General features: G+C 44.0%; 1 protein-coding gene across 5 annotated transcripts in view; it reads left to right on the top strand.

Moving 5' to 3' along the window:
- vaspb (vasodilator stimulated phosphoprotein b) overlaps positions 1 to 20,282 on the top strand; it is a 33,674-nt gene extending 13,392 nt beyond the window's left edge. The window contains exons 2-14 of one of the 5 annotated variants that reach the window (XM_029773421.1): positions 8,217 to 8,388; positions 10,551 to 10,731; positions 10,910 to 10,976; positions 16,369 to 16,439; positions 16,537 to 16,781; positions 17,014 to 17,159; positions 17,314 to 17,365; positions 17,484 to 17,520; positions 17,623 to 17,668; positions 17,863 to 17,919; positions 18,441 to 18,510; positions 18,619 to 18,676; positions 18,847 to 20,282. In XM_029773421.1, the coding sequence (XP_029629281.1) occupies positions 8,217 to 8,388; positions 10,551 to 10,731; positions 10,910 to 10,976; positions 16,369 to 16,439; positions 16,537 to 16,781; positions 17,014 to 17,159; positions 17,314 to 17,365; positions 17,484 to 17,520; positions 17,623 to 17,668; positions 17,863 to 17,919; positions 18,441 to 18,510; positions 18,619 to 18,676; positions 18,847 to 18,884 (1,240 nt within the window). In that variant the 3' untranslated portion in view covers positions 18,885 to 20,282. Of the gene's footprint in view, positions 1 to 8,216; positions 8,389 to 10,550; positions 10,732 to 10,909; positions 10,977 to 16,368; positions 16,440 to 16,536; positions 16,782 to 17,013; positions 17,160 to 17,313; positions 17,366 to 17,483; positions 17,521 to 17,622; positions 17,673 to 17,862; positions 17,920 to 18,440; positions 18,511 to 18,618; positions 18,677 to 18,846 lie in introns of those variants that run through there. The other 4 variants (XM_029773422.1, XM_029773423.1, XM_029773424.1 and 1 more) reach the window with 4 other exon arrangements.
- Positions 20,283 to 20,682: the final 400 nt, after the last annotated feature.

Raw genomic sequence — 20,682 nt, 5'->3', positions numbered from 1 at the left:
CTTCAAGCATTGAGCTGTTTATGACTTCAAGCTCCTGAGATTAGGCTGGTGTAACCGATGTGAAATGGCTAGCGGGTTGCGCGCTAATAGCGTTTCAATCGGTGACGTCACTTGCTCTGCAAGGACCGCGGCTTTTGTGGAGTGATGGGTAACGATACTTCGAGGGTGGCTGTTGTCGATGTGTTCCTGGTTCGAGCCCAGGTAGGAGCGAGGAGCGGGACGGAAGCTATACTGTGACACTGGCAATACTAAAGTGCCTATAAGAACATCCAATTTTCAAAGGTTTATGAAATACAAATGGTATAGAGAGAAATAGTCCGATAAGTCCTATAATAACTACAACCTAAAACTTGTTACCTGGGAATATTGAAGACTCATGTTAAAAGGAACCACCAGCTTTCATATTTCTCATGTTCTGAGCAAGGAACTTAAACATTTGCTTTTTTACATGGCACATATTGCACTTTTACTTTCTTCTCCATTCTTTGTTTTTGCATTATTTAAACCAAATTGAACATGTTTCATTATTTATTTGAGGCTAAATTGATTTAATTGATGTATTATATTAAGTTAAAATAAGTGTTCATTCAGTATTGTTGTAATTGTCACTATTACAAATAAAATAAAAACAAATCGGCCGATTTAATTGATATTTGCTTTTTTTGGTCCTCCAATAATCGCTATTGGCGTTGAAAAATCATAATCGGTCGATCTCTAGTTGCAACAGTCAGTACTGAGTTCTGCCTCTGTAAGCAATGTCAGCACAATAACTGTTTCTTCGGGAGCTTCATAAAATGGGTTTCCATGGCTGAGCAGCCGCACACAAGCCTAAGATCACCATGCGCAATGAATAACTATGTATAGTCACTTTACCCCTTTATGTACAAATTACCTCGACTAACCTGTACCCCCGCACATTGACTCAGTACTGGTACCCCCTATATATATAGCCTCATTATTGTGTTTTTGTTTATTTAGTAAATATTTTCTTGACTCCATTGTTGGTAAGGGCTTGTAAGTAAGCATTTCACGGTAAGGTCTACACCTGTTTTTATTTGGCGCATTTGACAAATAAAAGTGTCGGCTGGAGTGGTGTAAAGCTCGCTGTCAATGAACTGTGGCGCAGTGGACGCACTTTCTCTGGAGTGATGAATCACGCTTCACCATCTGGCAGACCAATGGATGAATCTGGATCTGGCGGATGCCAGGAGAACGCTACCTGCCTGAATGCAGAGTGCCAACTGTAAAGTTTGGTGGAGGAGGAATAATGGTCTAGGGCTGTGTTTCATTGTTTGGGCTAGGCCCCTTAGTTCAAGTGAAGGGAAATCTTAGTGCTACAGCATATTTCCTGTTTCAGCATGACAATGCCCCCGTGCACAAAGCGAGGTCCATACAGAAATGGTTTGTTGAGATCAGTGTGGAAGAACTTGACTGGCCTGCACAGAGCCCTGACCTAAACTCCATCAAGCACCCTTGGGATGAATTGGACCGCCGATTGCGAGCCAGGCCTAATCGCCCAACATCAGTGCCCGACCTTACTAGTGCTCTTGTGGCTGAATGGAAGCAAGTCCCTGCAGCAATGTTCCAATGTCTAGTGGAAAGCCTTCTCAGAAGAGTGGAGGCTGTTATAGCAGCAAAGGGAGGACCAACTCCATATTAATGCCCATGATTTTAGAATGAGATGTTCGAGTGTCCACATACTTTTGGTCATGTAGTGTATGAGTGTCCAACATGTTCTGCCAGATTAACAGAGAGATAGAAAGCCAAAGTTGAACAAGTGGAGGGAAATTGTTTAGCGGAGGGCTTGAGCCCAAAAAACGGTAGACTGATTTTAACTGGTAGCCTAAGTATGAACGCAGAGATGAAGAAGAGGATTGAGGGATTAAGAGGGACGATGGGGGCCAGATGTGGAGACTAAGAGAGGGGGAGGAAGAAAATGAGTGTGGAGAAGCATGGTGGGATGGCCTGGTAAACAGAGAGGGAGAGCCACTGGACCTGACTGTACTTGTCAGTACAAGCTCTGAGCAAAGCCTTATACAGACATTTCTTAGAGCGTGTGCCCCAGTCGTGCACTGCAGTTTCCTGTTAACCCCTCACTGACTGAGAAACTATAGGCTCCCATTCCGGCTCCAAATGTCAGTGTTGGCTAACTTGGAGTTTCTGTCTTTTTTATTTTAATTCTCAGCTAAACATGGTCTTTGAGTTTGGTTTATTGGTTCTCCTGAAGGCGTTGTCTGTCTATTCAGGCCGTAAACTTATCTTAATGTTATTATCATAATGTTATCAGTTAGGTTGCTAGGAGCCTATAATTTGTCATCTTGACAGACAGGATATTTTCATAACCTTTGCATGCAATAGCACTTGGTTATGATCTTAACATGTGCAGTAGCCACAGCTAATGTTTCAAGGGTATGTGAAAATTCCTCAGATTAAGACTGAAAATGACCATTGCCTGGTTGAGTTATTTTAATGTTCAGCCAGTGGCTCTCACAGTACACTCTCACAGGTTAAATGAACTAGTCAGCTAGTTAACACTTAGCTTAACTACTAGTCTAGACTCTTAGCTAACCTTCAAGGACTGCATTATGTGTTGTTTGGACACTGTCACAGGAATAAGTTGTTTTTGGTATTTATTTTTCATGGTTCATTCAGAAGCTACCGTGTGAAAAACGTGTAGCATCCTGCCAACCTCTCGGACTCTGTCGACGTATGCACACACATGTAGTCTCAATATCTGTAGATGTATCAATAATTCACTGCTCACTCTATCCTCCTGAGCCTATGCTTTCTCTCATATTAAAAATGCATCCGTTTCCCAGTCCTTTTCTCTGTACCTTCCCAGTTAGCAGCAGCCCTCACCGCTCTATACCTGGGTGGGTCACGTTCACTGAAAACAAATGTGAGAAAACCTTTTGAAATAGAATATTGGCATACTCGCTAGATAAGTTCAGCTGGCACCTCTGTTTCTGTGCTTAGTGACCACAATCCACGTCTCTTTCCTCACACCGTTATGTCCCCAGCCAGGGACATCTTTATTTTTCCATCTATTAACTTCTTTCTTCACCTACCTTACCTAACAAACATTTGGGTCAGCAGTGAGCACATGAGTGTGTAAACTTGAAAGGGTGTGCGTTTGTGTGTGTGCGTGTTCACTAGTCAGGCTGAGTCAACCCTTATTAGGCATTGCTGGGAGCAAGAGGTGGGCTGTGGCTACAGAGCTATGTCACAGGAAGTGGGAGATTGTATCACGGGATGGAGGGAGAGGAGAGGAGGAGTGGGAAAAGAGATTGATAAAGAAAATGAGTCTGCTCTTCCTGGTTCTCTCTCGACTAGACTAGCCTTTGGCAAAAAGAACCTTGGCTACACATGTACTGCAATGTGAACTTCGGAGGTAGTGCAGGGCAGTGTGAACACAATTGTCTCCTTGAGCCAACACTCATACAGGACAAATTGTTATAGCATAATAATGTTTTTGAAACAGCTGAAATGTCTAGACGTTTCAATTATTTGTCTTGAGTTATTACCTGAAATTGTAGTAACAGACAGTTACACCTGAAATTGTCGCAATTGCTTTTACCTCAGTGACTTCCATGATATTGATAAAAGGAAGCCTGGTTTGTTCTAAGGTAACTTTTTTAATACGGTAGCTAGTGTCAGCCTAAGAGCTCCAGATAGCTGTTGTTCAGCTAAACGTCAGCATTCAGCTACTGCCAGCACGTTTTACGTAAGCATTCAGAAATTATACTGAACAAAAATATAAATGAATCCATTTCAAAGATTTTACTGAGTTACACTTCATATAAGGAAATTGGTCAATTGAAATAAGTTCATTAGGCCCTAATCTATTGATGTTGTTAGCTTTAGACTGTTCTCTCTGCTTCCGCATGGCAAGCGGTACCGGAGCATCAAGTCTGACACCAACAGGCTCCTGAACAGCTTCTATCCCCAAGCCATAAGACTGCTAAATAGCTAATAAAATGACTACATAGACTATCTGCATTGACTCCTATTTTATTTTTGTACTGTCTCTATGCACATTCTACACACTCACACACCATGACCAACACACACCGCTCCTCAGACTCATCTCTCGTAGTTGGAATAGGGACTCTGTCACTCTGTCACTCACTCAGCCTTGTCTGAAGGTCAGGGACTTCTCCTTTATGTGTGACTAGGGGAGTGTGTGAGCCTTGATATGAGCCAGAGTATCGGGGTGGCCCTCACTATCTGTCTGTCATTGTCACCATGTCTGGCTCTAGTCAGTAACACTTGTCTGTCAGTGCCACTGCACATAAGCCTACTTGCATAACACTGTAGTTCTCTCCTATAGATTGGTTTGTATTTCTAGTATTCTCTAAAATTTGTTTACTTTCTATTATAGACCAGGGGCTGCGAAATGCCAAGGTTTCTATTAGCTGGTACATTTCCCTAAGAACAGGTTGCATTTCCAGTGTTATGTTGCTGTCTGAATAGTTTTTCTGTTGGCGTTGATGCAAAGCTGTCCCGGGAGCCCACATGGCAGTCGGCTATGGGGGTGGTGTAGTGCAGCTGGAAGGTTTCAGAGCTGGAACACGACAGAGTTTTCTGTCTTTGTCCACCTCTGTTGTTCCCAAACTATCTTATTTTGGATCAAACCTACACTACCGTTCTAATTATATATATTTTTAATTCTACTTGCACGCACACAGAAATGAGTAACATGGACGGCCACATATTAGCTTATGTTGATTGGACTAAATCGTTTTTAGTATATTTTGTTGTCACTGTATTAGACTAAGCAGAGGTGATTTGATGATGTTGAAATGGTGCTGGAATAGTGGAGGCAGCTCCTGTTTTCTTTGCTACTTGCGGTAACTCTCTGTCGTTCTAAATCAGTAGTTGTTTAGTAGTCGGAAACATTAAGTTGATTGACCATGCGGTATGTCATGTAACTATTTGTTACATGCAATATGTTTTGTGGACTTCACCGGACAGATGTTGCCCTCCGGTTTTGTGATGAAACAAAGGTGTGTTTGAATTTATTACGCCACTGCCTTCCTATTGTCTGGGCCTTTAGGCCTATATATATATATATATATATATATATATTACGCTGTCATTATATATATATATATATATATATATATATATATATATATATATATATATATATATATATATATTACGCTGTCAAGGTTATAAAGCAAACAACACAAATATCACAACACATACACTACCGTTCAAACGTTTGTGGTCACTTAGAAATGTCCTTGTTTTTTAAAGAAAAGCACTTTTTTTGTCCATTTAAAATAACATCAAATTGATCAGAAATACAGCATAGACTGTTAATGTTGTAAATGACTATTGTAGCTGGTAACGGCTGATTTTTAAGGGAATATCGACATAGGCGTACAGAGGCCCATTATCAGAAACCATCACTCCTGTGTTCCAATGGCACGTTGTGTAAGCTAATCCAAGTTTATCTAGTCTAAAGAAGGCCAGTTTGATTGCTTCTTTAATCAGCACAACAGTTTTCAGCTGTGCTAACAGAATTGCAAAAGGGTTTTCTAATGACCAATTAGCCTTTTAAAATGATAAACTTGGATTAGCTAACACAACGTGCCATTGGAACACAGGAGTGATGGTTGCTGATAATGGGCCTCTGTACGCCTATGTAGATATTGTATTAAACATCAGCCGTTTCCAGCTACAATAGTCATTTACAACATTAACATTGTCTACACTGTATTTCTGATCAATGTTAGGTTATTTTAATGGACAAAAAATGTGCTTTTCATTCAAAAACAAGGACATTTCTAAGTGACCCCAAACTTTTGAACGGTAGTGTACCTCCTTAAATTAGCCATTTAATGTGTCGTTACATGAAAAGAGTGCCTTTTGCATCCCTTTTGATATTTTAAGTAGAAATTGTGGACCAATATTGAATTTTATAAGCCTGTTATATAAAAAAAAAGTGCATTTTTAATATAGACCACATGGAGAATGCAAAAAATATTTAAATATGAATAAAGACTTGCTAAAGTGCCAAAATTCTTCATTTTGACATGTCCCTCTGTGCATCCTCTGTGATTTTAACCCACTTAACCCCAACGTTTTCAGCAGTGTAAAGCCCTAGTTATTTTGTTGTTTTGACGAAGATTATTATTTATTTCAGCTTGTTCTACTCTTTTTGGCCATTTTTCTGGTGTTTTGTGGTGGCGAAATAAGCGGGTCGAGTACAACACGTCAACCCTATTACCCATAAATAGACGTGTTTTAGCCCTATTACCCATAGATAGACGTGTTTTAGCCCTATTACCCATAGGGTTGACGTGTTTTAGCCCTATTACCCATAGGGTTGACGTGTTTTAGCCCTATTACCCATAGATAGACGTGTTTTAGCCCTATTACCCATAGATAGACGTGCTTTAGCCCTATTACCCATAGGGTTGACGTGCTTTAGCCCTATTACCCATAGATAGACGTGTTTTAGCCCTATTACCCATAGATAGACGTGTTTTAGCCCTATTACCCATAGATAGACGTGTTTTAGCCCTATTACCCATAGATAGACGTGTTTTAGCCCTATTACCCATAGGGTTGACGTGTTTTAGCCCTATTACCCATAGATAGACGTGTTTTAGCCCTATTACCCATAGGGTTGACGTGTTTTAGCCCTATTACCCATAGGGTTGACGTGTTTTAGCCCTATTACCCATAGATAGACGTGTTTTAGCCCTATTACCCATAGATAGACGTGTTTTAGCCCTATTACCCATAGGGTTGACGTGTTTTAGCCCTATTACCCATAGATAGACGTGTTTTAGCCCTATTACCCATAGATAGACGTGTTTTAGCCCTATTACCCATAGGGTTGACGTGTTTTAGCCCTATTACCCATAGGGTTGACGTGTTTTAGCCCTATTACCCATAGATAGACGTGTTTTAGCCCTATTACCCATAGGGTTGACGTGTTTTAGCCCTATTACCCATAGATAGACGTGTTTTAGCCCTATTACCCATAGATAGACGTGTTTTAGCCCTATTACCCATAGATAGATGTGTTTTAGCCCTATTACCCATAAGGTTGACGTGTTTTAGCCCTATTACCCATAGGGTTGACGTGATTTAGCCCTATTACCCATAGATAGACGGGCTAAAAATGTTTTAGCAATTTATACATTTTTGTGAAGCTTGCATTCAATTGCCACTCCCTGTTACACACAAGTTTCCATTCCCCCTGTCACAAGAAGATCCATGGCTGATTTGTCAACCCTGTACTTTATTTAGCACTTAATTGATCATCACCGTGGCCCGAGCCTACCTTTTTTTTTTTATCATGTTAAAAGTAGGTGAAATCTAAAGTAATTTTTTTTGACCAAGTTACACTTCTGAAAAGGCGCTGACTTGGTGGAATGATGACCCTTCTGCATTCCTGCTTTCTCTTTTTCTCCCTCTCTGTGTCTCTATTTTATTCATTTTACTAGGCAAGTCAGTTGAGAACAAATTCTTATTTTCAATGACGGCCTAGGAACAGTGGGTTAACTGCCTTGTTCAGGGGCAGAATGACAGTGTTTTATCTTGTCAGCTCGGGGATTCGATCTTGCAACCTTTCGGTTACTAGTATAGCGCTCTAACCACTAGGCTACCTGCCGCCCCGTATCTATCTGGTCTGTCTTTCCTACTCCATCTCTTCCCTCACGATGTCTCTCTCTTTCATACATGCACTAACATCTGGTAAATGCATTGGTGCATATTCTCACAATATACATGTCAAGGGAGGACCTAAACTTAGACTATACACTCACAGGCGTATAAATGGCCTGTTGATTGTGCTGAAGAGACACCATTCAATATGGTGTATTACCTGTTGTTTCCTCCCTTCATTAAGAGTGTATTGAGTTGGCTTGCATCAGTGCTCGGGGGTCCATTGACAGCCATAGTGTGACAGTGGCTGGGTGAGTTTGAACAGAGCAACTGGACGCTGGCCTGTATGGACTGGCTCAACTCTCAAGCATGTCTTGTTTATGGCAGCATGTGACCTAGCTCATTTTTCTGATTCTTTCTTTCTCTCCCTCTCTTCTCCCCTCCCTCTCTTCCTACCCTGCTGTCCTCCACCATATTTTCCCTGGTTCCCTCCTTCTCCATTATTAGCCCCCCTTTCTCTCTCTAGCTCTCTATCTATTCAACTCGAAGCTTTTTTTGCATAATAAATCATTACACTGTCTCTCCCTTAGTGAGTCCAGTATCTGCCAGGCTCGGGCCACGGTGATGATCTATGATGATGGGAATAAGATGTGGCTCCCGGCAGGAACAGGGCCTCAGACTTTCAGCAGGGTCCAGATCTACCACAACCCCTCCACTAACGCCTTCAGAGTGGTGGGACGCAAGATGCAGACAGATCAACAGGTAGAGTGCGTGTGTGTCTATATTTACAGTATCTATGACAATGGGTTTTAGTCTGTGTGAATGCTTGTTTCACAGATTGTGTGTGTTTGGTCTTGTGTGAGGTTGTACATCATCAACAGCTTCACACCTCTAGTACCAACAAGCCTAGCCAGCTGGAGAGCTGTGAATCAGCCCTTTATCCACCTATGGCCATGCGCAGGCAGGCTAACACCCACTAACCACCTTTGTGACGCAAGCACAAACACCCTACCCCAGGTTCTATGTGCTGGTTCAAAGAGCTGTGTTCTGCCTCCTGTAGTTCCTCCGTCAGGGCCAACAGGCTAGTACAGGCCTGGGTGAGACCTATCAATACTTACAACTCCTGTACTGTCACTGCTTTAACAATAGAACAAGGCAAACAGCACTATATATACTGAACAAATGTATAAACACAACATATAAAGGTGGTCCCATGTTTCATGAGCTGAAATAAAAGATCCCAGACATTTTCCACATGCACAAAAAGCTTTTTTCTCTCCAATTTTGGGCACAAATATTTTTATATCCCTGCTAGTGAGCATGTCTCCTTTGCACAGATAATCCATCCACCTGACAGGAGTGGTAAATCAAGAAGCTGATTAAACAGCATGATCATTACACAGGTGCACCTTGTGCTCGGGGCAATAAAAGGTCATTCTAAAATGTGCAGTTTTGTCACACAACACAATGCCACAGATGTCTCGAGTTTTGAGGGAGTGTGCAATTGGCATGCTGACTGCAGGAATGTCCACCAGAGCTGTTGCAAGATCATTTTGTTCATTTCTCTACCATAAGCCGCCCCGTTGTTTTAGAGAATTTGGCAGTACATCCAACCGGCCTCATAACCGCAGACCACGTGTAACCACAACAGCCTATGACCTCCACGTCCGACTTCTTCACTTGTGGGATCGTCTGAGACCAGTCACCCGGACAGCTGATGAAACTGAGTATTTCTGTCTGTAATAAAGCCCTTTTGTGGGGGGAAAACGAATTCCAATTGGCAGCATGCCCTCCAAGACCCACCCATGACTGCACCCCTGCCCTGTCATGTGAAATACATAGATCAGGGTCTAATGAATTTATTTAAATTGACTGATTTCCTTATGAACTGTAACTCAGTGAAATTGTTGCATGCTGCATTTATATTTTTGTTCAGTAGAGATACAGTATCTCACCATCCCATCCCTCTCTCTCTTCCCCCTCTCCTGCTCTCTCTCCGTACCATTCTTTCTTTAAACATCCAGTCGCCTGAGTGTTTCCCATAGACGTATCTTAAAGTGGATTATGTTTCCTGAGAGGTATTTGGCCAGCTCAACCATTTCCTGTGACAATTAAGGAAGCCTTCTCCCTCTCTATGAGTATCTCTGTCCCCCTCCCTCTGTGTCTGCTTCTATCTCTCCCTGACTCTTTTGGTGCAGGGAGTTTAGGCGCTCGCTCGCTCCTCCGCTCTGTGGAATTCAGGGGTTTTAAAACAAATAGAGAAACGATGCATCAGCACATTCAAACTGAGTCACTCAAACCCAGAGCACCATGGCCTGTATTGAATCACCAGGCTGGTGCCACCTGCTGGACTGATATAGACCTAGAGTGCATTTCTCTTGTCCAAACTGGCTTCCTCTCCTTGATCTGAAAGCACAGGCTAAGTGCAATGTGGAAAAAGCTTTCAATTAGGAAGATGGAAGAGAGGATACCATGCCACATAAGACTGAGATGCACCCTAAACACTAACACTTAGGGTTGGGCGATATATCATGATTACTGGTATGGATCCACATACCGGTATGGATTTTTTATCACTGAGTGTTTGTATTAAGGTCTAATATTGCCATTACACATGTAGTTCCTTCCATACAACCTGAGTAAGGACCGTTCACTTCTCTAAAATCTGCAGCTTGTCCATTTCAACTATACAGAGCATCACCTTGTTTCTTGATAAAGAAGTGGGATATGACGTGGATGTCGATTTAAGGCAGCCCCCCGCACCTCTGTGATTCAGAGGGGTTGGGTTAAATGCAGAAGACACATTTCAGTTGAATGCATTCAGTTGTACAACTGACTAGGTGTCCCCCTTTCCCTTATCCATGATATGCCAATGTTGGGAGTGTCATGACTCGTGTCTTGACTCCGACCCTCTTCTCTCTAAGGTGGTGATTAACTGTCCGATTGTGAAGGGCCTGAAGTACAATGAGGCCACGCCCAACTTCCACCAGTGGCGGGACGCGCGGCAGGTGTGGGGGCTCAACTTCGGTAGTAAGGAGGATGCTGCCCTCTTCGCCAGTGGAATGGCCCATGCACTGGAGGTGCTCAACTCCCTGGCAGACGCAGGTACTATTAGAATGGATTTTACATGTAGCCTCAACATACATGACAACATGCTTTACAATACCTAAAGGCACAGCACAGTCTGAGAAAGAATTGAGAGAGATGCATGTGTGGAAACATGAGCATGACTTGCATCTCACAGCTTTTTTAAGTCATACTAAGAAAATCTCTTTATCTGCAGGTTACGCTACCCTCCCCCGCCCAGTGTCAAATGGACCCTCCCCAGAGGAGCTGGAACAGCAGCGGAGGTACCAAGTGTGGGATATCCGGGGGGGGAAGTACAGTACACTCACCTTTACTTCCACATTGAGTTGTAATTAAGGGTCAGTACCGGTATCAAGACAAGACAGTTTCATATGACCAGTCCCACTGACACGGTTTTACATAACCACACTGACTCAGAGGATTTGTCAGCATTAGCCTTACGCCGCTTAGCCTTCAGCCAGCCTCTTGAGATCGGAGGTTGAAAAGCTAAAGAAGGTCAACTCCTCTTTGACATCGAAATCCATCCTTTCCTACCTCTTCCTGTGGACCCCACAATCACCAAGGATACGTCCAGCTTTACCCCTAACCTCATTTAGTCTAATGGGCAATATGACACAGTTTGGAGACTCTGGGATAGGCTGGCAAGGTTGTCCATCAAATGGTGGTAGTAATGGTCACAAATATGATTGTCACGATGGCGCCGACAGAGAAGGGCGACATCTTACGAGTTCCAAGTCGTTTGCTATATAGTGACTTTTATTGTGTTTCTTTACTTTTCTTGTACAGAAAGTTCATAGTATTATCACATATGACCGCCAAGCACTTCTGGAAACCAGATTGATAGTTACTAACCTCGATTTTGACTTCAACTCCAACTCAGCTGTTCCACTGTTCATACCGGACCCTATTACCGTTGTTCCATGGGCTACCAAAAATCTGCCGGCCTAGACGCGAGACGAAGTGGAGACGAGGTGGAGTTGATTCTATTAGCGAATGTTCAGTCACTTGAGAATAAGAAAAAGACTTGAAAAGCTGCAATATTATGTCTTACTGAAACGCTATGCACGTAGTACTCGGTGGATTCTCCATGCAGCGGCAGGATCGGCCGGTGGCTTTGGGGAAGTCGAAAGGAAATAGAGTTTTTTCATAAATAACAACTGGTGTGCTGCTTCAAGTGTGAAGGAAATCTCTAGCAATTTTTTTTTACTTGTAATTATTATTTATTTGTTTATTTTACCCCTTTTTCTCCCCAATTGGGAGTTACATATCCAATTGGTAGTTACAGTCTTATCCCAACGCTGCAACTCCCGTATGGGCGAGACGAAGGACGAGAGCCGTGCGTCCTCCGAAACACGACCCCGCCAAGCCGCACTGCTTCTAGACACAATGCTCGCTTAACCCGGAGACCAGCCGCACTAATGTGTCGGGGGAAACACCGTACACCTGGCGACCATGTCAGCGTGCATTGCGCCCAGCCTGCCACGAGTCGCTAGAGATTTTGTTCACCTGATAGAGATAGACACATTTATTTAAATATATATAAATAAATGTGTCTGAGGCCACTCTTCAAAATGTGCAGTTTTGCCACACAACACAATGCCACAGATGTTTCAAGTTTTGAGTGACTGTGCAATTGGCATGCTAACTGTAGGAATGTCCACCAGAGCTGTTGCCAGATAACTTAATATTAATTTCTCTACCATAAGCTGCCTCCCAACATTGTTTTAGAGAATTTGGCAGTACGTCCAATATATGAACAGTTACTCAGTAAAATCTTTTAAATTGATGCATGCTGTGTTCAGTATGCATGCTGTGTTCAGTATTGTTCAGTATAGAATACCTCATGGTAAATTGCAGGCCCTTTTATCTAAGAGTTTTCATCTGTAATTATCATGGCAGTCTACATCCCTCCACAAGCCAACACCCCTCTGGCACTCAATGAACTGTATGGGGCTTTAACACGGGGGACATAAAACCGTCCTACCTGACTTCTACCAACACGTCTGCTGCTCCAGTAGGAGTGCTAATACTCTAGACTACTTTTATTCTACCCACATAAGTGCTTACAAGGCCCTCCCCCGTCCTCCCTTCGGCAAATCTTAGCATGACTCCATTCTCCTGCTTCCTGTTTACAAACAAACTCAAACAGGAAGTACCAGTGATGCACTCAATACGGAAGTAGTCGGATGAAGCAGACGCGAGGATACAAGACTGTTTTGCTAGTACAGACTAGGATGTGTTCCGGGATTCATTCGATAGCATTGACGAGTTTATCACAACAGTCACGGGCTTCATCAATAAGTGCATTGGTGATGTCATCCCCACGGTGACTATAAGAACATATCCATACCGTAAACGATGGATTACAGGCAATATCCGCGCTGGGCTAGAGCTGCTGCTTACAAGGAACGGGACACGGACATAGACGCATACAAAAAAGGACAATATAGGAGGAAGGTGGAATACTATTACACCGGATCCAACGCTCGTCGTATGTGGCAGGGCTTGCAGACAGTAACAGATTACAAAAGAAAACCCAGCCATGAGATGCCCAGCGATGCAGAACTCTCAAACGAGCTAAATGCCTTTTATGCTCACTTCGACGAATATAACACTGTGCTTTGCATGAAAGCCCTTGTTTTCCGGATGACTGTGTGATTTCGCTCTCTGTGGCCGATGTGAGCAAAACGTTTAAACAGGTTAACAAAGATGAGGCCGCCGGGCCAGTTGTAGGACCAGGGCACATGCACAGACCAACTGGAAGGTGACTAGAGACATTTTCAGTCTCTCCTTGTCCCTGTCTGTAATCTCTACATGTTTCAAGTTGATCACCATTGACTCTGTTCCCAAGAGCTCAGAGGTAACCTGCCTAAATGACTATCGCCCTGTAGCACTCACATCTGTAATTATGAAGTGCTTTGAAGGGCTGGTTATGACACACATCAACATCATCATTCCAGACACCCTAGACCCACTCTCATTCACATACTGCCACAACGGCTCCACAGAAGACGCAATCTCAATTGCACTTCACACTGCCCTCTCCCATCTGGACAAGAGGGGAAATAACTATGTGAATGCTGTTCATAGGGGCGGCAGGTAGCCTAGTGGTTAGAGCGTTGGACCAGTAACCGAAAGGTTGCTAGATCGAATCCCTGAGCTGACAAGGTCAAAATCTGTCGTTCTGCCTCTGAGCAAGGCAGTTAACCCACTGTTCCTAGGCCGTCATTGTAAATAAGAATTTGTTCTTAATTAACTGACTTGCCTAGTTAAATAAAGGTTAAATACATTTGTAATAAAAAAAAAAATTGACTACAGCGCAGTGTTCAACATGATAGTCCCCTCCAAGCTCATCAACAAGTTAGGGACCCTGAGACTGAACCCCTCCCTTTGCAACTGGATCCTGGACTTCCTTACTGGCCAGCCCCAGGTGGTGAGGGTAGCCAACAACCCCTCCGCCACACTGACCCTCAACACAGGGGCCGCTCAGGGGTGTGTGCTTAGTCCCCTCCTGTACTCCCTTTCCACCCACGACTGTGTCCTCCACCATCAAGTTTGCTGACTATACGACAGCGGTAACCCTGATCACCAACGGCGATGAGTCTGCCTACAGAGAGGTGGCCAGAGACAGAGCAGTGTGGTGCCAGGACAACCTATTCCCTCAACGTCAGCAAGACAAAGGAGCTGATTATGGACTGCAGGGAGAACATGCCCCCCATCCACATCGACGGGGCTGTTGTGGAGCGGGTCGAGAGCTTCAAGTTCCTTAGCGCCAACATCCACTAAGGACTTAACATAGTCCACCCGCACAGTCGTGAAGCAGGCATGGCAGCGCCTCTTCCCCCTCAGGAAGCTGAGCAGATTTGGCATGGGCCCTTGGATCCTCAAAAAGTTGTACAGCTGCACCATCGAGTGCATCTTGACTGGCTGCATCTCCGCTTGGTATGGCAAATGCACCGTCCTTGACCGCAAAGCACTACAAAGGGGGGTGCGGACAGCCCAGTATGTCACTGGGGTCGAGCTCCCTGCCATCCAGAACCTCTATATTAGGAGGTGTCAGAGGAAGGCCCGAAAAAACACTCCAGCCACCCTAGCCATAGACTGTTCACTCTGCTACCGTCCAGCAAACGGTACCGGAGCATCGGTCTCGGACCAACAGGCTTCGAGGCAGTTTCTACACCCAAGCCATGAGACCACTAAATAGTCAATTTATGGTACCCAAACTATCTGCACTGACTCTATTTTGCACTGACTACACACTCACTAGACTATACAGTACATTCGGAAAGTATTCAGACCCCTTGGCTTTTTCAACATTTTGTTACGTTACCCCATAATGACAAAGCAAAAAAACGTTTTTTAGAAATATTTGCATAAGTATTCAGACCCTTTACTCAGCACTTTGTGGGGGGGGGGGGGGGGGGCGGTTCTCTGGGGGTGAAGAATGACAACAGACTAATCTGGGTTTGGCGGATGCCAGGAGAATGTTACCTGCCCCAATGCATATAGTGCCAACTGTAAAGTTTGGTGGAGGATGAATAATGGTCTGGGGCTGTTTTTCATGGTTCAGGCTAGGTCCCTTAGTTCCAGTGAAGGGAAATCTTAATGCTACGGCATACAATGGCATTCTAGACAATTCCATGTTTCCAACAGTTTGGGGAAGGTCCTTTCCTGTTTCAGCATAATTCCCCATGCACAAAGCGAGGCCCATACAGAAATGGTTTGTCAAGATCGGTGTGGAAGAACTTGACTGGCCTGCACAGACAACCCCATCGAACACATTTGGCTTGAATTGGAATGGCGACTGCGAGACAGGCCTAATCGCCCAACCTCACTAATGCTCTTGTGGCTGAATGGAAGCAAGTCCCCGCAGCAATGTTCGAACATCTAGTGGAAAGCCTTTCCAGAAGAGTGGAGGCTGTTTTATATATACTTGTGGTCATGTAGTGTATCTACCTCAAATACCTTGTACCTCTGCACATTGATCTGGTACTGTTACTCCCTGTATACATCTCCATTCTTGTGTGTTTTATTTTAAACTCTGTATCATTGGGATGCGCTTGTAAGTAATTATCACGGTAAAGTCTACACCAGCCCTCAGTCAACCAACAGTGTTTTAAAGTGTGTGTGTGTGTGGCGACAGCAGCTCCTGTGGGTGACAGATGTGTTGGGGTAGGGGACCTGGAGCGACCCGGATTAGGGCTTCTTGGCCAGATGTGGACTTTAATTTCAGTGCTGGGCTAATCAGAAGCTGTGAAATGCCCCTTCACAGACCCAGCATGGCCGCATAGTCGGCACAATTTATTCACGAATTTGCTCTTAAGTCTTACACTGCTCCAGAGCCATCTGTCACAATTAGACAGTGCCCACTGTGATTGTTCGAAAATGGTTGTTGCTTTAATGAAAGGATTGCTGGTACAGTTCACTTGGTTCAGTTCACTTGCCATGTTATTATTGTCGAAAGATGAAAAACAAAATGTAATTTCTCTGCTATGCCACCTCTGGCTAGATACCTTATTTCCATGGAGGATGTGGTGCCATCCCATTCATCCCTTCACTTATACAACATTGCTATATTATTTGTGCCTTTCTAAATCTGTTTGGGTGTATGTTTGTTTGTCTCTGTGTTAATCCCCATGAGTTTTGTCCCTGTAGACTGGAGCAGCAAGAGCGAGAGCGGCAGGAGTGGGAGAGACTGGAGAGAGAGAGACAACAAGCTGCAGCAGGTCAGAGGCACCATCTTGTGTCAAACAGCCACACTGACACCAATACATTCGCCTTTTTCAACACTGTGACAGTCACTTACTTTTTTTTATTTTTTAGTGCCCACTCCTCCAGTCCCACCGTTGGCCCCCCCAGCACCTCCGGGCCCTCCTCCACCCCCAGGACCTCCTCCGTCTGGGCCCCCTCCTCCCCCTGGACCTCCTCCCCCAGGACCCCCGGCCGCAGGATCAGGACCCCCGCCCGCCCCACCGCTGCCCTCCCCAGGAGGAGATGGGGGCCTAGGGGGAGGTGCAGGGGGCCTGGCGACAGCCTTAGCCGCGGCCAAGCTCCGCAGAGTGGCCAAGGTGAGAGACAGAAAGGAGAAATAGTGGCCTCAGGATAAGAATTAGCGTAACAGTTGTTTTGTATCTGTTGTATCGATCGCCACATTTTCTGCAATCACCAATTATTTCTGATTTGGACTTCAATGCAAATTATTTTGAATGCCGAGCCTCTGTTTTTCAGTGCTAGCTAGAGCTAAAGGTGGTGTTGTATCGATACACTAACCGCTCCTGTGTCTTCTACTGCTCTCTGTAGGATGATAGTGGTAGTGTTACTGCTGCTGCAGCACCGGCTGCCAAGCCTGATCAAAGCCGCACCAGTGGCTCCATCGGTGGTGGTGGTGGTGGTGGTGGTGGAGGAGGAGGGCTGATGGGTGAGATGGCATCCATCCTGGCACGGAGGTAGGTGGTACTGAAGAGAGCACTGCTATAAATGAACAGATTCATACGCCCCAGTCAAGGGCGCTGTGTATGCCCCTCTATGGCTCTGATCTGGCTTAGTGAATCTTTAAGTGTTGTACCACACTCTTACTCTCCTTTTGTCTGTCTTGTTCAGGAAAAAAATGGCAGATGGTGGGGCTAAGCCACCTGCTAAGACAGCAGATAATGTAAGTATATGTTAATTTATTGGCCAACTATGTCGTGAGTACATAATTGAGCAATTTCCATCTAGTCAAAAAACAAACACTCAAGTTTGTCTGGTCTCTGTTTTCTTTCTCCCTACAGGATGACTCAGAGTCTCAAGGCCAAAGTGGTGAGAACTGTGCGTGTGTCAGTCTGTTTTGTTTGTACCTAGGAAGATAAATATGCTTTATATTAGACTTTTATACAATTTTGATGTAAAATATCCCTCTCTCCTTTTTAGACACTCTTGGAAGAAGACCATGGGAGAAATCAGCCACTATGCCCAGGTAAGTTTTCAGCTTCCTATGCTCTCTCTCTCTGTCTCTCTCTCTGTCTCTCTGTCTCTGTCTGTGTGTCTGTGTGTCTGTAGTAAGAGCAGCCTGTGTGGACATATGTCAGTCTCAGAATTCAAAGAGGGGTGTGTGTGTTGATGAATTGGTTGCTTCCCATTGTAAGAGCAGAGTGTGTGTCTCACGAACAGGAATAACTCCATCTCCAAGAGCATGGACTCCACCTCTCCCTTGCCCCAGGGTCCCAGGTACAAAGTCCCTCTCCTGACAAGACAACAGGACTGATGCTTTCCTGTTCTCCCTAGCATACTGTCCCATCTCCCTTCTCTCTGCCAGGTCAACAGGGGCACAGCTTCAGATCGTGGCGCTGGGCTATTGTACTGTTGACAGCACCACCTAGTGGACTTCAAAAAGCTATGACTACTGTGACAGCCTTTCTCATCTGCATCATTCCATTCTGATATGTGAATTGATATCTCTTGATGTAGTATAGAATGGAATTTTGTGTGTTTTGCCTGGCATTTCTGGACATTTGGTTGTGTGGTCAACAGTCAAATGTCATTGAAACTTTGAAAGCTAGCCTTGGGTTGTCTGTGGTGTATGTGTGTTGTTTCCGGAGCCCTCTTTGGTGGTGCTATGGTGATGGGTTGGATTGGCAGCATGTGTTGTCAGTGATGGGGCTAGGTTCAATCTTAATCAGTCTCTCCCTTTCTCTCTGCCTCCCCTACCCACTCGCTTTCTTTCCACCCCATCTCCACACCTTATCCAGGGTGAAGCATGCAGGTGGTAGTAATGATGCTGGAGGTGGTGAAGAAACAGATATGGAGAGGATTAAACAGGTAAATATTATTTTCTGAAGCACCTCTAATGCCAAGATTAGTATAGATATATCATCATATGCAATACTAAGACTGCAAATTATAGAATGTTTTTGTTGCTTCCTGTAGGAGATTCTTGACGAGATGCGGAAGGAGTTGCAAAAAGTCAAGGAGGAGATAATCGGAGGTGAGACTATGCAGATATTTGTTTTGGGCCACAACTATTTTTCACACAGAAACCGATCCAATGACATTTGTATAAAAGTCCAAATTAAGTGGGGGGGAAAAGAACAAAGGCAGTACTTTTCTTTGTCAGGTGTTGTATTGATTGTTTCTTGTCTCTCTCCTGTTCCACAGCCTTTATTGAGGAGCTACAGAAGAGGGGTTCCACATAGTTCTGCTAGAGGAACAGGGGGATGGGATGGATGGAGGTTATGGCCCTGTGTGGACCTCTCCCCTATCACCCCCTCCAGTGTAGCCCAGGGATTTTTTTCTCTCCTTCACACATTCACACACACCTACATACTTGCACACGACATGTACACGTTAACCCAGGGAACCGATTCACAAATACAGGACTAGATCACCTGCTACCACCCCATCTGTGATGACACAACCTCTCCTCACTCATCCCTTCTTGTATCCAACTCCTCCTTCATTTCATGAGAACCACTGTAGAGCACATAATCACGGCTGCTGTTGCTCTTACTCCTTGTCATGTACAGTTGTATCTCTGCCCCCATGTATCTGCCCCATAGAAATCCTGCTCCTATTCACTCTCTTTGTCAGACAGACCAGTGTTTTTACTGGAGTCTTCAGTATTCAGGGAAGATCATATCATTCATTCTTGTTACTGTAATGGCAGAGTGGTTGGTTAGCTTTTGTAAGAATCCTCTTTAACCTGGCACAGCTTCGACCTCAAACATGGCCTTCAAATAATAACATTTTAAATGGGCCAAGACGACATAGGCCTATCTTGAGAATGTGTGGTGACGGGAGGAACCTACCAGATTGTACAGGGACCCCATGGTGGAGGGCTTTCATCCACAGCACACACTGCTCCCTTCAGGCCTGGTGCACAAGAGCTTATAATGTACCACTGCCATGAAGCAAGGGCTACTGCTCCCAAGTGTACTGCTCTGTCAATGGCCAAAAAAGAGACCCTACACAAACTTCAGTTCTACAGACTTTGAGGAGAAGTCAGAGGAGACATGCAAAGGGAATGTGACGGATGACCTCCAGGAGTGCCGTGAGAGAGAAGAGTACTGTGGTTCTGTGCTATGGAGGGAATCCTAGTTCTTTCTGCATTGCACTTGGCCTGGAGAAAGTGTGTATTTTGTGTGCCACTCAGAATTGACGAAACACTCATCTTTACCTTCTGCTCAAAATGAGACACTAATAATTTGCCAGTGCAGTGATCCTAAACTGTACTGTTTATTTTGTTTGAAATTTTAAGTATGTTTTCTAACTACATTGAAATATAAAAATTCAGCCATGACAAGTCAATTAATTGTCCATGACCAACTGCCTTGGAGAATATATATATATATATATATATATATAGAATTTTTTTGGGGGGGGGTGCTAGCAAAATTGAAATGCTGTTTCTATTTTAATTGAGGTGAATGGGACATTTTTGGATTGTTTTCTTTTTAAGAGGTGTAATTGGGTTACTGTTTTTGTTTTTCTAATAGAGTATAGGCTTTTTACACTGAAATATAAATAAAACAGCGTAGAGACACTGGATTAGAGATGCCTTTTTATAGTCAAATACAGCCGCTTCTTGTAATGCATCAGCTTCTTGAGTCTCCTTTTTTTGGTCTTTCCATTGCTCTTTTTAAGCCTTTAATATTTTTCAGGATATTCTGGCTGTCAAGGCATTGAATGGGATTATTTAGTACAAAAAATAGCTCAAATGCATTTATGAACATTTTGAATAGTTAAGAATGTAGGTATTAATTTTGATACTGTATTTCAATATGACTCAACAGGATAGTGGTTGGGGGTTTAGGAACGTTTTTCTGGTTGATGTTCCTTCTCGAGTGCGGGATAACGTTTTTTGCTGTTAAAGTGGGATGCTTGGGACAACCCAACTAAAACGTTGGGGTCAGGGTTAGATCTATGGTTAGGGTAGGATCCCACTTTGCATTTACTGGGATCAAATGGTAGGCTATCCACAAAATTATACAATAA

This window comes from Salmo trutta, chromosome 13 (genome assembly GCF_901001165.1).
Source record: "Salmo trutta chromosome 13, fSalTru1.1, whole genome shotgun sequence".
Classification (NCBI taxonomy): Eukaryota; Metazoa; Chordata; class Actinopteri; order Salmoniformes; family Salmonidae; genus Salmo; species Salmo trutta.
The sequence above is the reverse complement of the archived record's forward strand: the minus strand, read 5'-3'. Positions and strand labels throughout refer to the sequence as shown.